This window comes from Odontesthes bonariensis, chromosome 1, assembly GCF_027942865.1.
Source record: "Odontesthes bonariensis isolate fOdoBon6 chromosome 1, fOdoBon6.hap1, whole genome shotgun sequence".
NCBI classification, from domain to species: Eukaryota; Metazoa; Chordata; class Actinopteri; order Atheriniformes; family Atherinopsidae; genus Odontesthes; species Odontesthes bonariensis.
In genome coordinates this window covers 15,788,083-15,811,410 of record NC_134506.1, presented here as the reverse complement: position 1 = coordinate 15,811,410, position 23,328 = coordinate 15,788,083, and the positions used below count along the sequence as shown (strand labels likewise).

General features: G+C 43.6%; 3 protein-coding genes across 3 annotated transcripts; 1 reads left to right on the top strand and 2 right to left on the bottom strand.

Moving 5' to 3' along the window:
- The first annotated feature begins 3,316 nt into the window (after positions 1-3,316).
- On the top strand, positions 3,317-4,564 carry LOC142383476 (SCAN domain-containing protein 3-like). Its single transcript, XM_075469187.1, has one exon. The coding sequence runs from the start codon at positions 3,317-3,319 to the stop codon at positions 4,562-4,564; it is 1,248 nt and encodes a 415-aa protein (XP_075325302.1).
- Positions 4,565-10,838: 6,274 nt separating this feature from the next.
- Positions 10,839-17,272, bottom strand: LOC142398973 (immunoglobulin-like domain-containing receptor 1). Its single transcript, XM_075483306.1, has 9 exons — positions 16,991-17,272; positions 16,124-16,294; positions 15,093-15,242; positions 14,494-14,613; positions 14,136-14,282; positions 13,788-13,910; positions 13,467-13,648; positions 11,990-12,655; positions 10,839-11,856 (listed from the first exon to the last, which is right to left on the bottom strand). Exons 1-9 carry the CDS (start codon positions 17,034-17,036, stop codon positions 11,818-11,820), a joined length of 1,644 nt encoding a protein of 547 aa, XP_075339421.1. The 5' UTR covers positions 17,037-17,272; the 3' UTR covers positions 10,839-11,817.
- Positions 17,273-19,176: 1,904 nt separating this feature from the next.
- LOC142383459 (uncharacterized) lies at positions 19,177-22,594 on the bottom strand. The gene is made up of 2 exons (XM_075469186.1): positions 19,416-22,594; positions 19,177-19,210 (listed from the first exon to the last, which is right to left on the bottom strand). Exon 1 carries the CDS (start codon positions 22,592-22,594, stop codon positions 19,727-19,729), a length of 2,868 nt encoding a protein of 955 aa, XP_075325301.1. The 3' UTR covers positions 19,177-19,210; positions 19,416-19,726.
- Positions 22,595-23,328: the final 734 nt, after the last annotated feature.

The window sequence follows — 23,328 nt, the reverse complement described above, 5'->3', positions numbered from 1 at the left end:
TTACTTGTGAGTTTCGTGATTTTCTTTGCCATTTCTTTCTTTGTTGGAGATTTAGCAGATATTTCCGTTTCCATCTTTGGCAAAATTCATTGGCCAGAAACTGTACTCTCCTCCATTTTACACATCTGTAAATGTGTGAAGAGACCACGTTTCCACATCCTATGATCCATAAACCATTTGCACACAACTCGTTCGTTGTCATGCCTCTTCCTTGGTGAAAGACCCGCTCGTGATGATGCTTGACAAGCAACGATGATGACACATGAGATTTCTTTGGAAGTATTGCGGGGTGTCTCAAATAGTGGTGTAAAGCTGCTTTGGATAGGCGTCCTCCCACCCTGACAATGTTGTTTTCATCTAAGAAAGCATTCAACTGATGTAACTTGTTGTGTTTGCTCAGAGGGTATTCTTTCTGGAGCTTAAATTTTAGTATATCTTTAGCGAAAGCTTCTTCTTGCACCAACCTGATAATAAAGATTTCTGCTTCTTTTCGTTCTTCAAGATTGGTTGCTTCATTTGACTGAAAGTCTTTAAACTCTCTGACAAATCTTTTGAGCCTAGCGACAGCCTTCACTACTCCAAACCAGTCAGAGAATTTAGTGAGGCAATTCACCACTGATCTTTCTTCTTTCGTCTTTACTGCCTGAACATAAGATTTGCGAAGTTCAGGGTCAGTTGTTTCGATTTCTCCCACCATCTCCTCGAGGTGGAAGATGCTGCTGCCAAAGAAAGTCTGTTGAATTGACTTCCTTGACATGAGTTTTACATGCAAAGTGCACTTCTCTTCTTAATGTTAATGAAGGTTGCATGATAGGTGTCACTTGATGCACCATTACTCTGTGACTTGTTCCTATTGCATCACTGTAATTGCTTGCTGTACTAAAGCAACCAATGATGCTCCAGCCAAGATCCGTGCGCTGAGCATAGGGATAGTTTTCTTCACTAGACAGGATCTCCCTTGGAAGGAGGGCTTGCTGACAGTTATAACCAATTAGAAGGCCTACTTCACAATCTAATGGTGGTGGGATCTTGTCGACTAGTTGTTCTAGGTGAGGCCACTTTTGAGCTGTCTGGGAAGTTGGTATATGCGCCCTGTCCGCTGGAATGAACTCTCTTGTGAAAAGTGATGGCAATGGAATTCTTTTGTCTAGGTTATATCCTCTAACCTGTAAATTTGTCAATTTCTGACAAGGTATGTCTGTTGACCGATTTGACATTGTAGACAGCCGCAAACAAACATTCTCCTTCTTTGTTTCGAGGTCGCGAGCCACTTCATCCAAAATGAAAGTTGTATCGCTCTGCGTGTCTAGTAGGGCATAGACCAGAATTTCTTGATCAGGCTGCTTTAAGGATGAGACCCAGACTGGCACGATTGAGGATGTCTGTGTGCTTAGTCCTTCTTGCATGACTCTATTAGTAGTTCCTGTCGAAACTGGTTCTTTGGTGACTGCTTTGTCCTTTAAGTTTTTGTCTCCCTTTGGAGATACGAATGTTTGACATTCTGAAAACTTGTCAACATGTAGACATGTTGGATGTTTTTTCTGACAGCTTTCACATGTACTTCTGTTGTCACACCTTCTTGAGAGATGACCTGTCTTCAAGCACCCAAAGCAAAGCTTTTCTGTCTGCACTAACTTCACACGATCTTGAACTGTCTTTTCACAGAACTTTCTACAGTTGGCAAGGACGTGTCCTGTTCTTTTGCAGAAGTCACACGATGGAATGTTGTGTTGTGCTGCGTTTGTGGACAGTGTCTTTGCTTGAATAGTTTGACCACGGTATTGCCTTTGTCTTTCGCCTTCTATTCTCTTGACTGCTTGAATGGATGAGATGGGATCACAAGTGAGATCTGCTTCCTTTGACAGGAAGTCAACCAACTCCTTGAATGATGGGTATCTAGCATTTGCTAGTCTGCTTTCCATCACTTTGTGGTTCCAACTAGACACCAACCAGTCAGGCAGTTTCAATAGAATTTTTTGACTTTCGTTGCAGTCATTAAGGATTTCCAAAGTTTTGATGTGGGGCATTGCAGCTACACAACTCTGAAGGAAGTCTGCAAATTCTCTTAACTCACAACCATCTTTGGGGTTTATTTTTGGCCATCCATGTAACTTATCTCTGAAGGACTTCCCTACTATGAATGGGTCTCCAAAGCGTTTTTCCAACAGTTGCCAGGCTGAATCGTATGCTGCATCTGTGTCTAGTAGGAAAAATCCTTCTACAGCCTTCTTTGCAGTGCCACCTAGATACTGCCTTAGGTAGTACAATTGTTCGTTCTTCGGAATGTTTTTTCTGTTGATTAATGTTACAAATGACAGTCGCCAATCATTAAACTTCAAAGGATCTCCAGTAAATACTGCAGGCTCTGGTGTTGGGAGACGACTGGCACTGATAGCTTCCGCTAGTGCAGGCGTTCCCAACGACCGGGCCCCGGACCGGTACCGGGCCGTGAGTCGTTAAGAACCGGGCCGTGAAAACCCATTCAGAAAAAAGAGGGTGTATTTGCCATAAATGTACTGCATTGCATTTCGATAATTAGCCTATTACTTGAAAATTCAAACCTCTTCATCACGTATCACCAGGCAGATTACTTTATTTTTAATTGTATCGTTATAGCCAATATGTTACGTGTCAATGTAAACATTCTAATTGGCGGAGATGAGGGTCACATCTGCACGAGGAACGGGGGGAACGCAGAAGGAAACCATGGAAACCATGAAGAAACAAACGACAATGGCAAGTTTTTTCACCAGAGCTGCTGAAAAAAGGCCCACAGACAGCGAAAATAATGAAGAAACGAAAAGAAAGAAATCCAAATTCAACCGAAAATATGACGACAGTTACATGAAATTCGGTTTCATCACATCTGGGGACGCAGCTGCTCCTAATCCACTGTGCGTTGTGTGCGGAGAGAAGCTAGCAAACGAAGCTATGAAACCATCAAAATTACTTCGGCACCTGGAGACGAAACATCCTGCAATTAAAGACAAGCCAGTTGAATATTTTGAGAGAAGAAGATCAGAACAGGACAGCCAGCGGCAGATGATGAAGTCCGCAACTGCCATTAATGTAGCTGCATTGAAGGCATCATATGTGGTCGCGCATCGTATTGCAAAAGCAAAAAAGCCCTTTGACATCGGGGAGAAATTAATTCTGCCAGCAGCCAAGGACATTTGCCAATTACTTTTTGGTGAAGCTGCAGCAAATAAAGTTGGACACGTTCCTCTCTCCAATAACACCGTTAAAAGGAGAATAGATGAGATGGTGGAGGATGTTGAAAGCCAGCTTTTGGAAAGATTAAACGCATCCAAGTGGTATGCGATTCAAGTTGACGAGGGTGGAAAACAAGGCGGTTTTACTCGTTTATGTCAGATATATCTATCAAGATGACTTGCAGGAGGATTTGCTGTGCGCCTTGAACCTGCCAACTAAAACTACGGGAGAGCAGATATTTAAGGCCTTGGATGAATACATGTCCGGTAAACTCAGCTGGCTGGAGTGTGTTGGTGTGTGCACCGATGGGGCCGCAGCAATGACCGGCCGCATATCTGGCTTCATCACCCGCGTAAAAGAGAGGGCTCCACACTGCGAAGCCACTCATTGTGTCATTCATCGTGAAGCGTTGGCATGCAAGAGACTTTCACCAGAACTCAACCAGGTCATGAAGGACGTAGTTGTTATAATAAATTATGTCAAAACACGTGCGCTGAACACACGTATGTTCGAACAGCTTTGTGACAGTATGGATGAGGACCACAAACGGCTCCTGCTACACGCGGAGGTCAGGTGGCTGTCCCGGGGCAAGGCTCTCAATCGTGTCTTCGAACTCCGCCAGCCGCTGTTGGTATTTCTGTCCGAGAGACACTCCCCGCTTGCCGACCACTTCAAAGACCACGACTGGTTGTCAAAACTGTCTTACATGTGTGACATATTTGCGCATTGCAACGAGCTCAACCTGTCACTTCAAGGTAAAACATCCACCGTGTTCAAAGTGGCCGACAAAATTTCAGCTTTTAAAGCAAAACTGGATTCCTGGGCTAAAAGAGTGGAGAAAGGTGTCTGTGACATGTTTCACACATACACGGAGTTTACAGGAGAGGACGGATGCCCACACCTGAGAGCGCTCATCCTGGATCACCTGCGCGCACTGTCAGCGGAGTTTGAGAGATACTTTCCCTCCGCGAAGGACCCGAGGGTCGGAAAGGAATGGATACGAGATCCCTTTACTTCCGAAACATCATCTCTCCCATCAGCACAAGAGGACAAATTACTGGAGTTAAAAAATGACGGAGGCCTCAAGATTTTATTTATACAAAGTTCAGTCTCATCATTTTGGGTTAAAGTTATGGGAGAATTCCCAGGACTCGCTGAAATAGCGCTGAAGACACTGTTGTCTTTTCCGTCCACTTACTTGTGCGAGGCTGGATTTTCCGCTTTGACAGTCACCAAAACAAAGCAGCGCAGCAGACTGGATGCTGAGAACACGCTGCGCATATCACTGACAGACATAACACCGCGTTATGATCACCTTGTGTCTGGAAAACAGGCTCAGGGTTCACATTGAGGGTGAGTTAAGTTTTGATGTAAATGTTGTTTAGGTAGTTTTATTTGTAGTATTCACATTGCCTATTTAGTGTTACTGTTTTTGTTCGAGTACTTATGTTACGGCATGTTATGTCCTGTTATGGTAGTTCCTGTACGGTGTCCTGTCCTAAGTATTTCAATGCCCAGTCCGACTCTGTTGTTCTGTGTATCTGACAATAAAAGACTTGACTTGACTAGGTTGCGTCATGTTTCTGTTTTGCATGTTAACATGATACTAGTGGTGTGACGTCACGTAACATTCCCCACCGGTCCGTCTGAAATATTACAGCTGCGCTCTGGTCCGTGCAGTCAAAAAGGTTGGGAACCCCTGCGCTAGTGCACTGACCCAAGCAAAATCTGAGCTATTCCGTTCCTGTTCAATGTTTGGTTGAGTCACTGGAACCTGTGATGTGGGCTGCAGGGTTGAGGAGTGAACTTGACTTGTGTCATGACTGGCTGAGATTGCGGAATGAAAAGTGGACTTGAAGCATGAAGGGCTTGGGGTATGACTGGCTGAGATTGAAGAATGAATGATGGATCTTTAGGAACAGAAACTGGAAATCCTACTGCTGATTCAACATCATTTAGTAGGTTAAGTGTTTCGTGGTTTCCAGCTTGATCATAAACCTTTGCTCGAGCTCTTGCAGCATTTAGTTTCTTTACTTCTTCTAGGCGATCAAGCTTTCTGTGCTTTTCTTGAATTGCTTGTTGTCTGGCTAGCTTCTCAGATTCAAACTGCGCCAGTCGTTGTTTATCTTCAGCCTCTAGTCTTTGTAGTTCTGTTGTTTCCTTTTCTTGTTCATCCAACACTGCCAGAACTTCTTGAGCAGCTGCAGCTTCAGCCACAGCCTCGTCTCTTTTGGCTGAGAGGATACTGGATCTGACAGAACTATGCTTTGATTGATGAGACCTTGATAGAGAACTTGTGGAATTTAGGATTGATCCTAAATCAGGCCAAGGTTCTACCTCTTCCTCCTCTGGATGTCCTGACAGTTGTCTACGTGCCCGTAGAATAATGTGATTTGAGAGTGATACACGTGTCGACTCTTCGTCGCACGTCTGATTCAGGAATTTGCACTCTACATAACTCTTCATAGATAGCCTAAAGGCTCTAGCATGGTTGCCGCGTCTGCTCGCGCGAGCGGTGTTGATGACGTCACGAGTTCGTGCCCGCCATAGGACCCTATATAGTGGCGCAAGTCGTTGCGCGCCAGTAGTTGCAATTTTCTCCGTCACAGAGGTGGCGCTGCTACGTGAAGGTTACTGCTACTCTACAACCAGGAAAGTGGAGAAGAAAACAATGCCGGTGTCAAGAGCAAGAATACTGTAATTAATGATACTGCTGCAGTTTTCGGATCATTTTAATTTTTTAATTCAGTTAAAAGAGGTGAAGGTTTGAAGCCCCCGGCATCAACAGAGTCTCTGCCCTCTTCTTTGCCTTCACGTATCTGTCCCGTAGCTTCTTCCACACATTCTTACAGAACTCTCCCTCTTTCCCCAAAGTTCTGCCAATCTCTGTGCACCAGTTTGGGGAGTTTACGTGCTCCCTGTGCTGTTTCACTGCAGTTCCGTACAGCTGCCTGTACAAACGCACCTCCTCACTGAGCCTGGTCTCACATCGGTCCATCCGGTTCGTTGTGCTCGGCGCCGCCAAGTTACAAAAATCGACTGGTGCACGACAACGCGCTGCGCCGTCTTTTCAAGGGAAGCGCCAGGCCTGAAACGTCATTTTGACGTCACGGTCCACCACCGCCGTGACAGACGCGGCAACCATGCTACCGCCTTTAACTTCAGAACATGTAGCTTCAATACCTTCAATGAGCTCCTTTACGTCATCTTCTGAAGCTGTGTCAGACAATATTTCCTTGCCTACTCTTGCATGATACCTCCACTTCTCATAGGTGATTTTAAATCGACGTTGTAAGGTCTTTAGCCTTTCTTCTTCAAGCTCTCTTCCCTTTTCTGTCAGGGTTCGAACTCTTTCACTTCTTCGTGGCCCTTCTACTTCTGCTGATTCACTTGTTGTGGCTTCAGGTTCAGCAGGTGATCTTGTATTTTTATAGCAGGACTCTGTTCTTGTGTCAGACATTTTGAGATAGCTTGAATGACTGTGTGATGTGTATGATGTATTGACTTGGATTTCTATGGGACTATGTGTTAATGCAAGGTATGGTAAGCTTAAATGTTAATAGCTCCAAAGATTCTTAATCACTGTATGCACACCATGAGTCTGCTTGACTTAATTTCTAAATGCAAATGGTATCAAATAACTGTTTTAGCATTAGCAAGTTATCAAACTTATAGCTTGCTTCAAATAGAAAAAGTGAAAATATTTGGAAATATATTCAAACACAAATGTCTAAATATAAACCTCAGAGGGAATATATCAAAAAAATTTATTATGCCACTAATGCATCAGGTAATATAAAGTTTCACAGAAGCAGATCCCTTTAAACTTGATTATCTTCCATAAGCATAGATTTTCAAACTTTTAGTTTAAACTTGTAATGTCCCTTTAAATCTTGTGATACAACTCAAAATACACAATTCTTAATCTTAACTTGAATGATATAACTTTCTACCTTTAACCCTTTTGACAATCATCACTAATAAACATTTTCACATCAGATTCATCCCAAACATGCGAGTAGTTTGTAAGTTGACAGACCTGAGTCCTTGATTGCAGCTTTAACGTTGAGCCACTTCTCACACCACTTTAGCTTGAAGATTGGCAGAGCACTTGCTGGCTTTACCTTGTAAAGTTGCACTTTCGACACAGTCTAATCTCCGTTACTTCTTGTTGCTACGCCGACAATGTTTATGGGTGTCGCCTCTCTGATGCGCTGGATGCTCGTCGGGGTGTTACGGTGTTTCTTTCATCTCTCCTACCTGTGTTGAGCAGGTGAGTTCTCACTGTAGCCAGGGCTGGACTTGGACCAAAAAATGGCCCGGGCATTTTTTGGCCATGGCGGCCCACCATGAATATTTATACGATCACACAAGTAAAATCATCACTTTCTGTGAAAAATGCAATTAAATCCTAACACAAATGTATTCATTTAAATAAATCTCCTCACCTTACAAAAGCAGTTTTTTCATTAAATCGCTCTTCTCTGCCACTCTGTCAATCACTGTGTCAGCATCAAGGGACACAAGAACATCTTTCTCGGTGGCCATCAACATAAAGGCTTCCAGTTTGCTGGCAGAAAGGCAACTCCTCAGTCTGTGTTTGATGTAGTGGGGGGTGAAAATGACAGAGGCAGGAATATTAATTTCGTATTTCTCCGGTTACCTACCAATCCATTTCAGCAAAGCAATGTTTCACTAATATTACATGGGCAACTGTAACCTGTAACACCTGCAAACAATATAGTTATAACAAGCTAAAATAACACTGAACACTTTGGTGTCTACATGAGAGTGTCATGAACATTAATGACACACTTGATATCTATGACTGATGTCAATGGGTATTTGCAATATCTGCACACCAGTCAACTTTACATAAGCCCACAAAATGGAATGGCACTAGATACGTTATAGCCTTTCCTACAATAATGATGGTTTAAGTACTGTAATGCTAATGACAGGCACATGCCAGTTTTACACCTTCAAATAAAGTAAATCTACTCATAGCATTGGTTGAAAATAAAGACTGAATGATCTCTGTGACAGAAACGCGCACGCGCAGACACACGAGACACACACACACACACACACACACACACACACACACACACACACACACACACACACACACACCACAGTCGGTGACCACCTCCTAACCAACAAGGTTGTGCAAAAAAACAGGCTAGGTTTTTTATTCGTGTTCCAGCCTGACTGGATAAAATAAACAATTTCAGCATGATCAATTCCCCTCATACTGATGTAGTGAAGATGTAGCCTACCAGTCGTTTATCTATAAATACCTCATTTAAGTCTCCACGCACACGGGGAGCCCTCAGTCCTCCCATTATAAAAACATGTCGTCATTCTGCTAACATTTCGCCTAACATTAGCCTACTTCTTACCGGGCCGGCTATTCTGACCTCCTCAATCAATCAATCAATTAATCAATCAATCAATCAGTCTGCCTGCCTGTCTGTCTGTCTGTCTGTCTGTCTGTCTCTCCTCCTTCTCCTCCTCCTCCTCCTCCTCCTCCTCCTCCTCCATAGCTTCTTCCTCTGTTTGGCCTACACTGTTCTACGGAGACACTCATGCACAGGGGGCTGCTGCTGATGTTGACGGCCCTGGCCCCTGCACTTGATGGCCCTGCACCCGGTGCTGTGGTCGTGGTAGAAGCACTTGCAAACATGTCAGTAAGCTTCGCACATTTTGCTGCTTGTAGGCTTTTTAGCCTTTTATCTCGCAGCTTCTGTGCACCACCCTTTCGTTTCTGTTTGTTTATCCATTTCGGTTTTGACTGTTCTCTCCTAGTCCGTTCAGCTCAAATGGTAGGATTGATGACCTGTGTCAACGGTGAGGGGAGGGGCGGGCCAAAGAGGTGCTGAGAGATTTCATTGGACTAGCCCCGTCAACATGAAATCGTGGGGCGTCGTAGCCTGATTAACATAGACTTTCAAATCTCTTCGAGATTCTTCGAGCAGAGCCGAAGGTGTTGCGTCACTGCGAGGGCGGAGCCTGGGTAGGGGCGTCGGCCCACCGGGAAAATGCCCGGTGAGCCCGACTGTCAGTCCAGCCCTGACTGTAGCTCTCGTCACAACGCAAACACGGATCGTGGTTCTTACTGGCATTTATATCACATTTATTCTCCAATTCACGCCGTGAGAACTGCCGGTACAAACATACATATATGGTTCGCAACAAAGAAACAATGTCACAAATTATAAACATAAACAAAATGCTTCATTTACACACAAAAAATACCTCATTAGCCGCTTGCTGTGAGAGAGGTTCTTGATGTCTTCAGCTACGCTTAACAGTAAGTTTCAAATTAAATCTGCCGCGGCAACACACAGGTAATAAACATTGGTTCCGGGCCAAAACACCACTGCACCGATAAACAAAATTAAATACGTCATGAAATTAAACCATTTTATTACACACATATAAATTTACTTAAATAACACAATCTAAATTATTCAACAAGATGAAATCGTGAAATATTATTTTTAACATAAATTCAACAGCACTTACATTACCTTACATTACACGTACATTACCTCCAAGCCTGTAGGGGGAGCTCCATAATGGGCTTTTTGAGAAGTTACATTGTATTGCTTTAAAGCAATACAATGTAACTTCTCAAAAAGAGGTATTGCTTTAAAGCAATACAATGTAACTTCTCAAAAAGCCCATTATGGAGCTCCTCCCTAAAACTCATTCTAGCCGCACAATTTTTTTCAAGCTGTTATTTTCAGGTAGAATGTTACATAGTATTGCTTTAACAATTTTTTGAAGAGATCCATTTCATATGAATCAGGTGTGTTGAAGCAGGGAAACATCTAAAACCTGCAGGACAGCGGCCCTCGAGGACCGACTTTGGACATCCCTGTGTTAGGAACCACAGCTTTATGGCACTCTATGGTTACTCTCTAGTTTTCACCCATGTACTGTATGTTTATGCTCACGTTTATGCGTTTGGCAGACAATTTTATCCAAGGCGACTTACAAATGAAGATATAACATTACAGCTAGTGCAGGAATATAGGGAAATCAGAAAGAGAAAGTGCAGTAGTAGGGGTAGGAGATGCTCTCTGAAGAGCTGGGTCTTCTACAATTTCTTGAAGATAAACAGGGACGCCCCTGTCCTTGTAGCACTTGGTAGGTCATTCCACCATCGTGGAACAACTGTAGCCCAACATTTAACATGTCAAGCTTTTAACGTCTTACCTTTTAAATAAAAAACTACACAGACATCTATAAATTTAACGGGGCAAAGTTGTAACATTTACAAAACCCAGAGAAAGGTCCGATGGCTGCATTCATGTTTCCGAAAATCATGAGTCTGAAAATCAATATGGCATTTGCAATATTTTAGCATACAAGATAGTCTTACAAGACAGAGCTGCATATGACAAAAGCTTAATATTGAATTAAAATGATTAAAATAAAAAGGAAAGAAGCAAAACTTGTCCCCCCAAAAGCTAAATAGCAAACAAAAGTCGATATCTAGCTTTTGTTTCTATTGTCCCACCAAGGTTTATTGTAAATCATAGTTGATATATTACCATACCTGGACAACTTCATATCCACTATTTTAAGTCATAGTTGGAAAGGAATGAGAACAAACATTTATACCCAAAAGGGAACAAGGTTTATTATCAATATATTTAATGAACACATGCTGACTGTACAGTGTTAAAACAAGAGAAAGATCAAATAAAAATGTACATTTTCATGTTGTTCCAACAACTAAATAGGTAAAATTAGTCTCCGGGTCAGTAAAAATTCTGTACATTTCTTTAATTCCTACATCGCCACCATTCAAAAGACTGACTTACACATGGAGTTTACATCTGCTGATGAGCACTAAGTGCAAAAATGTGATTCACTCTACGCACAAAGTACTGGCTGAACAGCTTCCATGAGTATTTAACAAATCTGCTGCTGTCCCTTCAAGACATCCAGGAGATGTGAAAGATAACTTATTTACAAAAGTGATGCATAAAAGCTTTAACATGCGTGTTTTCATATTTATGAGGTTTAAATTGTTCATGTAACAGGTGTGGCTTGTTAACTGGCCCTGAGAGCAATTTCTTCTTCATGACATGTTTACTGTCTTATGGCTTTAGCACACATGAAGAATTAACTGTGTTGCAACCCAATAAACATTGTACTTTAAGTAAAACAAAATGATAATTGAAGAACAGGCTTTATAGTCCCGATCCCTTCAGAACACTTTAATTATACTAACAAGCCAGCAGAGGGCACTATGATCCAGTATCTACTCAGCTGTCACAGTTCAAACTTGCATGGCTCTCCTCAAACTGTGTAGAAAAAAAAAAAAAAAAATGTACAAGCGTCCTTAAAGGATTCCTTTTAAAATCTATCATCTCAAATTTCTCCGACTTTCAATCAAACAGTTATTTTTTTTGTATTCCTTTTCAGTGCTTTTCACTCGTCAAAAATGTAATAAAGAATTTGTGCATTATTCCTTTTAAAAGATCAAATGGTGACCTTTAAAAGTTTACCAGTAGCCAGGAAAAAGGGCTAGTGAGTTGTGCATGTCCTCAGAAACAGAGATCACAGGGCGTTTCACAGCTGGAGGGCTCAGATGACGACGCTGGTGCCACTGCGAGAACTCTTGTCCTGAGAGAGACACACCAACTTTAGATTCACTTCAAGAGTAGTTAGCATTGTGACAAGGACTATGTTTTTCAGAATCTGTATGTTAAGATGTGCTCGTATGCATTTGAATCTTCTAAAGCAGTGATTGTCTTACAGAGTAGTGTTCATTCCTCCGTACTCCTGGTTTCTGCCCAGGCTCGTACTCCGAGTAGCTGGGAGGTTTGTCGGCCCAGCCTCCACCTGCTCTCCTCCCTCCTCCTGATGCTCCTCCTCTCCTGCTGCTGACCTCATCGTCTGAGCTCCAGGATCCTCCTCGGGAGCGTCTTGATGCTGGAGGGGAGTAGTTTCCTCTGGACCTGCTGTCAAACAAGTCATCCCTGGAACGGGAGCGAGGGCGGTCCATGCCTGCTCGTGACCTGCCATGACTTCTCCCGTCCAGTGATTCCTCGCTGTAGCTCCGGGGAATACCTCTAGATCTGGCTGGTGAGGGGTAACGCCTCCCTGGTGCTCCTCGCTCACTACCGCGACCGTAACCACTGCGGCTGCTCTCGCTGGAGCTTGGTGGGCGACTTTTAGGTGCGGGGGGTGGAATTCTTCCTGGCGGCTGCTCCCTTATTGGAGGAAGTGTAATGACACGACGCTCTGTCGGACCATCATCAAGCGCTGAAATCATGCTGGGAGGGCCGGGGGAAAATGGGACAGTAATGGGCATGTGCTGGGGAGGAGGTTGCATGTGGTGCATGTTGGAGGGTGGAGGTTGCATGTGGTGCATGTGGGAGGGTGGAGGTTGCATGTGGTGCATGTGGGAGGGTGGAGGTTGCTGGGATTGATGGGAAGAAGAGGCCAAAAGACAAAATAAATCAAATACAACTCAAAACCACTATGGGGACATGTAACCACATTCAAAGATACGAGCAGTGCCCAAAATCCTAACTGCAAGTGGGAGAAACTTCCATCCAAAGCAATTTACAAATTAGGAATTTAAGGAGGGCAATGTGGAAGCTTGGAATCTTTCTTAAGGATATTTAGACATGTGAACAAGGAAGATGGGAATCAATCTTCTCTCCACTCTATCCCCTGAACTACTCAATAAATTATTATTATTTTTTTATAAAAAGTACAAAAAAGATTCAAATACATTTTAAGATAGAAACATAATCGTCTCCCTTCACATTTAGCTGCCTGTAACTTCAATTCAAAGCATCTCCACAAGCTGACTTACATTTTAAAAAGTAAATCTACAAGATACGTAGTATATTCATTCAGTGTCTTCCAACCTTCGAATCATTTGTGTGGGAGTTTGCAAAATGGTGGTGGAGTAGAATAATCTGTGCGAGTCCTCTGAAAAGAAGATTATATGGCAAACTATAATGTGCAATTCCTAGAAAAATTGCAGTGGGATTGCTGAGACTGCCCATTGTGTCCTTGTTGCTGCCAAAAATATAAAATATCACCCTGAGAACAAATTTAGCTGCCATAAAAGTGACACCACTGTAAACACCTCAGTGGAGGCCTCCTCGTGTTGAGATGACACAATAAAATCAACAACAGCAGAAAGGGTTTACAAGTAAACATTTTTTTTAAAAAAATCTGGCACTCCTGTGTTTACACAATAAGACATGAGAACACACCTGTAGCAGAGGACTTGTCATATCCATTCCCCGCATCTGTCTCTCCAGGTAGTCCAGCATCTGATTGTTATTTGCAGGGCTGTGAGCGCCCTGGACACTGTGAGCAGGCATGCTGTAAGCTGTAGACTGAGGGGCTGGTAGGGGCATTGGCTTCAGGGGCATACTCTTCCCTGAGGCAGAACCTGAAAAGCCAAAGCAGAGTAAAGTTAGGTCATAAAAAGTCAGAGACACTCAGTGGATGGATATCAGAACACCTGAAGGTACCAAAGTCAAACACAGGTTTGCTCTGCGGCATTTGTGGGTTCGTGTGTGTTTATGTACCCGAGTAGAGCAGCGGGTTCATCTGGGTGGAGGCATGGCTCATCGGTGCATAAACTGGTTGTCCACCTAACCAGGGAGCCATGGCCCTCTGAGCCTCCTTCATCATGCGATGCTGCATGACAGCTGAAAGATGAGAGAAATACATCCTTCAATATTCAGGGTTAACACAGAGTATGCAGGCTCTTTGTTTGATAAACCTCAAAATGTAAATTAATTCCTCAAATTGTTTTATTTGATTTTTTCCAACCTTCCCAATGACTCTGAATGTGGTGCCTTTATGCAGCCCATTTAGTTGGTGAAGCCTTAAAGCATATGCAAGCACAATATGCGTCATTCAGCGACTTCTACCTTTTTCAGGGCAGCAGCATTGCTGCGGGCAGCAGGGACAGCGAACATAGCAGCAGCACTTCTGAGGGCAGCACTGGCAGCAGCAGACACCGAAGAGGATGATGAGGAGGAGGGCACCGATGACGATGAGTAACACGGTTAACCAGTCTGAGAAAGGAGAGAGAAAGATAGGGGCTCAATGTGCTGTGCTCTAAGAAGTAGACGTCTTCCTTACAAAATTGCACTAGTTCTGATTTTAAGGATACACCCCTTGATTCTGTTTATGGGATCAGACAACGCTGCTCACATTTAGATTCAATAACATCAACAGAAGAAGCTGTGACTGAACATTTAATGAAATTTTCTTTCTGCTTCTTACGGTAGACAATGAGCTTGATTTCTTTGTCTGAGTCTCCGCTGGTGTCTCCAGCTGCATCAACATTGCAATAGTACACTCCATTGTCCCACCACATCACCTCATTGATCACCAAGTCTGCCTCTGTACCAATGCACACAAGCACACACAGAGGTACATCAGTTGTAATGAGAAGATATCACATCAAATGATTTTAATTTGCTCTGTTAATCGACTGATCATACAGCAAAGCTGTGAATAATATAGTGAGCACTCCCTGGATAATTGTCTCACTTTATTAATGGTTTGGTCCATAAAAAGTGACAACAATTTAAATTCTTCTGAAAGAAACCCATAACATAACAACAACATTTAATGAACTAAATAACAGGTCAAAGGCCATCACAATATTCCAGATACTTCAGAAACCACAACCAGAATTTTAAGAGAAAAATACATTTAACAAAGAAAATTCTTCTTCAATCTACGAATCTGTTTATCAAAAGATTATTTCAGCTCCATTAATAAGATTAAGCAAAACAATAAGGTGTAACTTGGATGACAAAGAGCTCTGTGCTCCTTATAATAAAAACTCATTTTGGCTAAAAGTAGCATGAGCTCACTGTTTTGGACGGAGATCTTGCGCTCCCGGTATTCGTTTCCCAATATAGCCTCGCTGCTTCCCCTCTTCTGGACCACAGTGCGAACTGTCCGCTGACGGTCCGGACAGTCGTTAGCTGGGTCCTGTCCCAGCTGTAGAGCAGACTGGTAAGCTGTAAAAAAAAAAAAAAAAAGAGGTGATGTTTATTATAGACAATAATCCTTCCTGTGACGGGCCTGAAGAACAAAACAGTGTCGGCCGGTCCACCACTTTGGTCCACACAGATACTTCTCAACAACTGCTAGTTGGAATGAGCAGAAATTCTGAATAAATATTCAAGGCCACCAGGGGACTTGACTGACTCATTAATACTTTGTCTAGAGTTTTGATTGAGATGATTAAAGATCTGCAGGAGCAGAGACATTCTCACCAACTGCAGTTTATGAGAATTCCAAAGAGCAAATGTTTGCATGCAAACTATGCATCATCATTCATCAAAAAGTTAACACTGTCCCTCACAAAGTGAACACCGATCTCATCTATGCAAAAACACAGAGGTTTCTCAGCAGCTCCCTAAACTGTAAGTGTTTCCTTTGTCAAATAAACAAGAAATGTGAAGGGGAAATTAGCATGGTTACTGAGTGAAGCTACACGAAAATGTATAAAAAAAAAAAAAGATTTTGGTGTAAAATTTCCTTTGATCATAATTGAAGGTAAACAACATGATTCAGTTTTGCGCATAGAAATTAACGGCGACCCAGACGAGGTTGAGGTCATCATCCCGGTGGAGCGTTTCTCCTGAGTATTAGTGTCTCATCTGTATCCATATGCAATATAATGACCCCTCTTAATTCTCAATAATGAAAATAATCCAGGCGAATAAAAAGACATTTTTTACTCAAGCACGGAAGATGTCTTTTCCTCAGCAATTCATGCTTTTTTTCTGCTAGCTGTGCCAACAGTCAAAAATAAAAATCAGGGAAAAAATGGCTTAAAATGCAAATCAAACCAGCATCCCTGTGACCTTAAACAGGTCTGTGGGTCTCGTATTACCTGTAGAGTAGTACTCCAGCACAGGGTCCTTGCAGAAGGATTTGAATTTCCAAGTGACGAGAACATCTTGGAGGTTTGAAGAGGTGGTGTAGTCACAGCGAAGTATCACTGAGGCAAACAGGGCCGTGCTGCGCTCCTGCTGTGGAACAATCACCTGAATACCCAGACACCCTGTGGAAAACAGCACCCAGGTGGTGACACACAGTGTTTGTTCCAAAAACTTTATTCTTGATGCTGGAAGTTTTGAGAAGAGGGCAATTTTCATCATTCAGCTCCAGGAAGCAGAAGAGTGAAACAATGCGTGTGTCAGCCCTTCTCTCAAACAAGGGGTTGATGTCAAAGTGGCAGAACCAGAAAAACAGGTGACACTGACAAAAGACAGGAAATGGCTTACTGTGAAACTGGGAATACCAAGAAACATTCGAACAGGCGTGTAAAGAGAGCCGGCTGACTTCAACTAAATGGGGCCATGTAGCAATAGTCCTTTAAACAAAGCTGGAAAAATATTAAATGCTGAGCTATAATTAAAACATATTGCAGGACCACCATCTGCCTGAGGGAAGCCCACCAATAAAGTAACCAACAAACTCTGTGCGCCATCACAGCAAATTGTAACTGTGTAAAAGCAGATTTTTTTGGCGAAAACCAACATAAACAAAGTTTTACCTGTTTGTTTCTTGTAAACAAAGAAGTGAGAACTGTAAACAGACAGTGTTTCTTATAAACAAACAGTCACGTGACCGATACTCCACACAGTCGAAATAGATAAAGAACTACAGATTAATAAATCCATTCGTCTTAAAAAGGTAAAATACCCAACTCGCTCTGAAGCATCATTCTTTCAATAAGCAAAGAATCGAAAATTACCTTTTAGAAGCGACAACAGGAGGAACGCGGCAGGTAGCCTCTCCATGACGACGGTCTTTAGACGCTGCAAAAAGTCCTCCCGCTCCGCATAAAAAAAGAAAAGGATCGGATGCCAAAAAAATTAAACGAGGAGGATGAATTTAAGGATGGAAGAAGCACAAAAGGCAGAGAATGTTAGACTCTGCTGGTCATTGTTTCATCCTGAGCGTTTGACTGAAGCCTTTCTTATCTCGGTGGCTGAGACTGCGCTCTTCTCTGACCACACCCCGAAACAGGTGAGTTCATCCGTAACTGTGACGTCACCAACACAGGTACACTGAATTCCCCCCCCCCCCCACGCACCGCAACAATAACTATCAGGAAGCTCGGCTGACACTGGCATGGTGTACACACCATTTGGCATGATTTTTTTTATTTTTATTTATTTATTTATTAGGTTCTCTCTCAATTTCCCATCATCATTTTGGAGAGTGTCGCTTCCTCATGTTTTAATCCCAGACTGATGGCTTTTTTTTTTTGTTAATGCACATGATATAAACAAACATAAACTGTAGGCCTAGTTTCAAAGCGGACATCTGGAGTTTCACGTCTTTCAGGTGACCCTGAGGAGCTCTTACAAAACACTGATGCTCTGCGCTTGGTATTTATGATTCAGCGCCTTTCTACCTGTCAAAGTAAACAACCCCATGTTTTTGTGTTTCTGAAGCATCTAAATGTAAAATGGTTCAAGTAAACAGACAGTATTGAAAATGATTTCTAACAAGTTGTCCACAATTAAGGATGACTTTTTTATTTGTTCTTTTTTGGAACACATGCAAAATGCTCTGGATAATGTTGTACATTTGGAATAATGTGTATGAAATATGTCTGATAATACAGCAGAGGCAACATGTCCTCCTCAGCCAGTCCTCAGTGGAATTAGAGCAGATGAGCAATTAGGGAAAAACTTTCAGAACCATCCAGCAGATTTGATGATTTCTCATGATCTGAACATGTTTCTTACCCTGCTGTTGAATAATGTAAGTAATCAGGTGCCTTGCACCACCGCAGTCCTTATTTCTCTTGTGTTTCTCCATCATTCTCATGGACGCTTGTTGTATTTTTCCTTTAAAGATGCTCTCCATCTCCTCAGGAGGCATGAGTCCACCTTCCTAACCTCCGGGATTGTAGAGGGTTAGGAAGTTACACTGCAGGACCACTGTGGCAAACAGTCGTTCTTATGCTTCCCGACTCGGGACAGATGGCTTCGCGTGGTTTGTATTTGTGCATGTGTAAAAGGAATCACCTGAACTCTGTTGTAAAAACAAACGTGCAGGCACTCTAGACAAACGGTAGCTTGTAGCACACAGCGAAAAGCATGAAGGAAGTTGACAGTGGTGACAATGAAAAGGTTTACGTGGTTGCTCATTTCAAAGTGGTGCAACCAGTTAAACTGGGACACGCGGTCAACTGTGCAACCAATCAAACAGCCAAGAGGCTGAATGAAAACGAATTAGTTTATTTTTCAGGGTGGCAACCCCTCTGTGAGACCAGCTGTTTAATATAGATGACTTTGAGGAATTGTTACGGAAGAGACACTTTAGCAGGTTTTCAGATAGATAACCATTCAGTTTCTCTATGAACCTCTTTATTTTTCACATCTTTTTGGATCACTCTCAGATGGAGCTGCTGGTTTGTTTGTTCTTTCGCAAAGCAGGCCACACTACTCAAACTATTTCCACATAAGGAGGAGGAGATACCTCACACATTACACCATACAACGGGGAGCAATGGGTAAGCTGGATGATAAATACATAGATTAGAGGTAACAGTAGGTGTATACTGAGCACTTTGTGAGAAAGAGACGCTGAAGACGCAAATCTCGTCTGTTGGGTGTTCTGATGTAGCATTGCTAACGATGTAGCCCGTTATACAGGACAGTCGCGTGGTGGAAAACCGACGTTCTTTTGGGTTTTATTGGAATTTATGTTGGTAGGAGTTTATAAAATACATTTTTATAAGTTGAAGTTAGTTGATACCTGTTGTGTGTGAGAACAAGATGCAGAAATGTATCGACTGGTGTGTTAATACTAAACTGTTTTTATTCTGTCCTCAGTGTGTGTGTCTGTACACAAATTGACAGATAGCGAACAAGATCCAAGAGAACTCAGAGGCTGGAGTAAAGTTGAATGGCCTTTACTGTTGTCTTCATTCTCATGAACAATATTTTATCTTGTAAAACTGAAATGATACAAAGATAATTACCAATTACTGGATTGTTACTAAAATAACAATATATTCACAGAAGATGACAATACAAACTGTTAATAACTGTTAATTTAGCAGTAGCAGAATTTACATATAAATAAACCAAACATTTATGTAACAATACACTCCAGGAATCTGTGTAACAACAAGATTAACTGAAAATGTAAACTCAACTCACAAGCGATAATTTTCCAAGGCACAAAAGTAGGAGGAAAGGAGACAATAGCAGGAGCTGCAAGCAGGCCGCATGGCATGTAGACACTAAGCTCTTCCTGATCAGACTCTGCACAGTGTCATGTGACTAAATCTACCTTTTCCAAATAAAAGCGTAAATAAACAAAGTAATGAACTACTCTTAAACGCCAGTAGGGGGAGAAAAGGCAACACAAATACAGGCAAAGTTCACATAGAACATGACACTCCCCGTCTGGTATTATCCAAATACCACTATCTTAATAACCCGAGCATGTGTTAACAGAGAAGCTAAATTCACTCTGTGTCTTCCGCACTCTTGAGAAGAATCGTCTCAGAGATGGGTCTCAAGAAAGTCTTAGCTGACCCAGACCTCGTGACCTTGAGTTCAATCTTCCTGACCTTTCCATCTTGGCCAGGGAAAGTTTTCGTGACCAGAGCCATCGGCCACTCGTTCCTCTTCGCCTCGCTATCCTTAAGAAGAACCAAGTCACCTATCTTCAGATTAGGACGTACGTCCTGCCACTTACTACGACTTTGAAGTGTTGGTAAGTATTCGCGTCTCCATCTGTTCCAAAAGGTATTGGCTAGATGTTGGACCTGTCTCCACTGCTGGCGGTGGAGATCTTTGCTGTCAAAGGTTCCCGGAGGAGGAGGGTAAGTAGACACCTTCTGTGTCAGGAGTGAAGCAGGGGTCAAAAGAAAAGGTGAGTCTGGGTCTGAAGAGATAGGCACAAGCGGCCTGGCATTAATGATCGCCGTGACCTCTGCCATAAAGGTTGACAACACCTCATGAGTAAGGCGTGAAGGGCTGGTTTGCATGAGCATGGAGTTCAATATCCGTCTGGAGATGCCAATCATTCGCTCCCAAACTCCCCCCATGTGGGAAGAATGGGGAGGATTGAAAACCCAAGTGCAACTTTCTTCACTCAAATACCTTCTAACATTGGGTTCATCGGGATCCGTGAGGAGTACATGCAATTCCTTGCAGGCGCCTGTAAAGTTGGTTCCGCAATCGGAACGGATTTGCTTAGCGGGTCCCCGCAGAGCAAAGAAACGACGCAAGGCGTTAATGAAACTTGAGGTGTCCATTGCCTCGACCAACTCTATGTGCACGGCACGTGTGCTCATGCACGTGAAAAGTACGGCCCACCTTTTGCTGTTAGCTTGACCTCCTCGGGTGCGTCTTGTTGTAATAGTCCAAGGGCCGAACACGTCGAGACCCACATAGGTGAAGGGTGGCTCTGTACTCAGGCGATCGGGGGGCAGATCTGCCATCTTCTGCTCAGCAGCTCTCCCTTGAAACTTGTTACATGTGACGCATTTGTGAAGGATACCGTTGATGCATTTCTTGGCCCCAACAATCCAGAACCCTGCTGAGCGGACAGATCCTTCAGTAAAAACACGACCTTGGTGTTTGACCTTTTCGTGATAATGCCTCACGAGCAGCGTTGCGATATGGCTGCGGCCTGGGATGACAAGAGGCAGTTTTTCTCTTGCGTCGAGTGCCGACTGGTTGAGCCTACCTCCTATTCTTAGAAGTCCATCTTCGTCCACATAGATATTCAGCTTTCCTAGAGGGCTATCTTTTGAGATGTTCTTCCCGGCAGCTAGACAAGAGAACTCTTTGCTGTAGGTCTCTCTTTGCACAGACTTGATGATGAGAGTTCCTGCTTTGAGCAGCTCTTCTGCTGTATGAGGCCCTTTGCATAGATGCCAGCCATTACAGTCTTTGTGTTTGACCATAGCGGAGCTCCCGTGAGACTGAGTGACGTGTGTCAGGAATGCTATGGCTCTCACCAAAGACTTCCAGGATGAGAATCGCTCAAAACGATGAGACCCCAGGTTGGCTGGAGGAACAGAGAGCATGGTAGCATGAGAACGCACCTCGGTGTCGAGATCTGGAGCGACAAGGTCATATGACTCCTCTTCTGAAGTGGACGCTCCTTCAGGCAGGGACAGGAAAGGAGGCCCAGTGATCCAAGTCGTGTTAGCAAGCTCAACTGCGGATACAGATCGAGTGGCGTGATCTGCCGGATTCTGAGTGGTACGGACATAGTGCCACTGCTCTGGTTTGGTGGACTTTCTGATCCGCTGTACTCTGTTGGAAACATACATATAAAAACGTCTGGTTTGGTTATATATGTATCCTAAGACAACCTTGCTGTCTGTGTAGAACTGCAATGAATCTACACTGATGTCTAACTCACTCTCCACTAACTCCGCCATCTCTACCGCTAATACAGCTGCACCCAGCTCCAGCCTCGGGACAGTGTGGGCAGCTGCGGGAGCTAGTTTCGCTTTTCCTAGGACAAAACCTATATGACACTTTCCATCGCTGTCGACGACCTTCAGGTAAGCTACAGCAGCGATGGCCTTCACCGAGGCGTCAGAGAAGATGTGCAGTTCCTTTCTGCGGGCTGTGGTAAGGGTAGTAGGAGTGTAAGCTCTCGGGATCCTGAAGTCACTCAGACTTTGTAAGGAGTTTTTCCACATTCTCCATTCAGCTTCCTTTTCATCTGGAAGTGGACTGTCCCAGTCAAGGATCTCACCGCTGGTAAGTTCACGCAGTATGAACTTCCCCTGAATGGCGACTGGTGCAACGAGTCCGAGAGGGTCGAAAAGACTGTTCACAGTGGCTAGAACACCTCTACGAGTGAAGGGTTTCTCTGTAGCAGCCACTCTGAAAGTAAAGAGGTCATGTTTGAGATCCCAGCTAAGCCCTAAGCTACGTTGGATGTGATCTGAGTTGTCATCAAAATCCAGATTCTGAAGACACTTTGCATGGTCCTCTGGAAGGAAGGCTTCCAAGACTTCAGAGGCGTTTGATGCTATCTTATGGAGCCGCAAGTTCGAGACAGCAAGCAACTCTTGTGTTCTTTTGAGCAGGTCGATGGCCTCAGCCGCTGATGAGAGGGACTTGAGGCCGTCATCGACATAGAAGTGTCGCTCTACAAAGTGTTTGGCATCCGTGCCGTATTCGCTTGCTCCATGTAATGCCGCACGACGAAGACCGTAGATGGCTACCGCCGGTGATGGGCTATTGCCGAATACGTGGACTTTCATCCTGTACTCGACAATCTCATTGCTGGGTTCGTTGTCCTTGAACCAAAGGAACCGGAGAAAATCTCGATGGTCTTCTCTGACTATGAAGCTATGAAACATCTGTTCGATGTCCGCTATCACAGCCACAGGCTCTCTTCGGAAACGCAGCAAGACGCAAAGTAAGCTATTGTTCAAATCCGGGCCAGTAAGTAGCACGTCATTCAATGAAACACCACGATACTGGGCACTGGAGTCAAAAACAACTCTGATTTGAGTTGGCTTACGAGGGTGGTATACACCAAAGATGGGAAGATACCATCACTCTTCTCCCTCTGACAGTGGAGGAGCTAACTCTGCCTGGTCGTGATCAAAGATCTTTTGCATAAAGTTCAGAAAGTGAGTTTTCATTTCAGGCTTTCTTTCCAGCGTGCGTCGAAGAGAAGTAAGGCGACTGAGAGCCTGCTCTCGGTTGTTTGGGAGCTGTTGCCGAGGGGATCGGAATGGAAGAGGTGCCACCAAGCTATTGGTGTTGTCCATGAACATCTCTTTATCCATGAGCTCCAGGAAAAGCTTGTCTTCGATGGAGAGACCCACCTCATCATCATCCTTGGTTCTTTCAAAGATTGAGCTGCCGAGGCTACAGTCATCAAAGACTGTGGTGCTGAACTTTTCTTTCACTTTCAGGTGCTTAGGGCATGGAGAAAGGAGGGACGGACGCCCGTTTTCAAGCACGTTGGTCCGAAAGGAAGTGACAGCCTGGGGCTTGTGGGCCGAGCTCAAGCAGACATTGCCAACGACAACCCAGCCAAGGTCTAGTCTCTGAGCGTAGGGTGCGTTGGGAGGACCGTTATGAT

What these genes read in the sequence shown, in the direction of transcription:
- LOC142383476 (XM_075469187.1), top strand. Translation starts at nt 3,317, where the DNA reads ATGCGATTCAAGTTGACGAGGGTGGAAAACAAGGCGGTTTTACTCGTT.
- LOC142398973 (XM_075483306.1), bottom strand. Translation starts at nt 17,036, where the DNA reads ATGGAGAGGCTACCTGCCGCGTTCCTCCTGTTGTCGCTTCTAAAAG. An exon ending in AATCAAGCTCATTGTCTACC is followed by an intron (nt 14,283 to 14,493) that starts GTAAGAAGCAGA and finishes CTCCTTTCTCAG; the next exon opens with ACTGGTTAACCGTGTTACTC. An exon ending in ATGCTGCTGCCCTGAAAAAG is followed by an intron (nt 13,911 to 14,135) that starts GTAGAAGTCGCT and finishes CTCATCTTTCAG; the next exon opens with CTGTCATGCAGCATCGCATG.
- LOC142383459 (XM_075469186.1), bottom strand. Translation starts at nt 22,594, where the DNA reads ATGTTTCATAGCTTCATAGTCAGAGAAGACCATCGAGATTTTCTCCGG.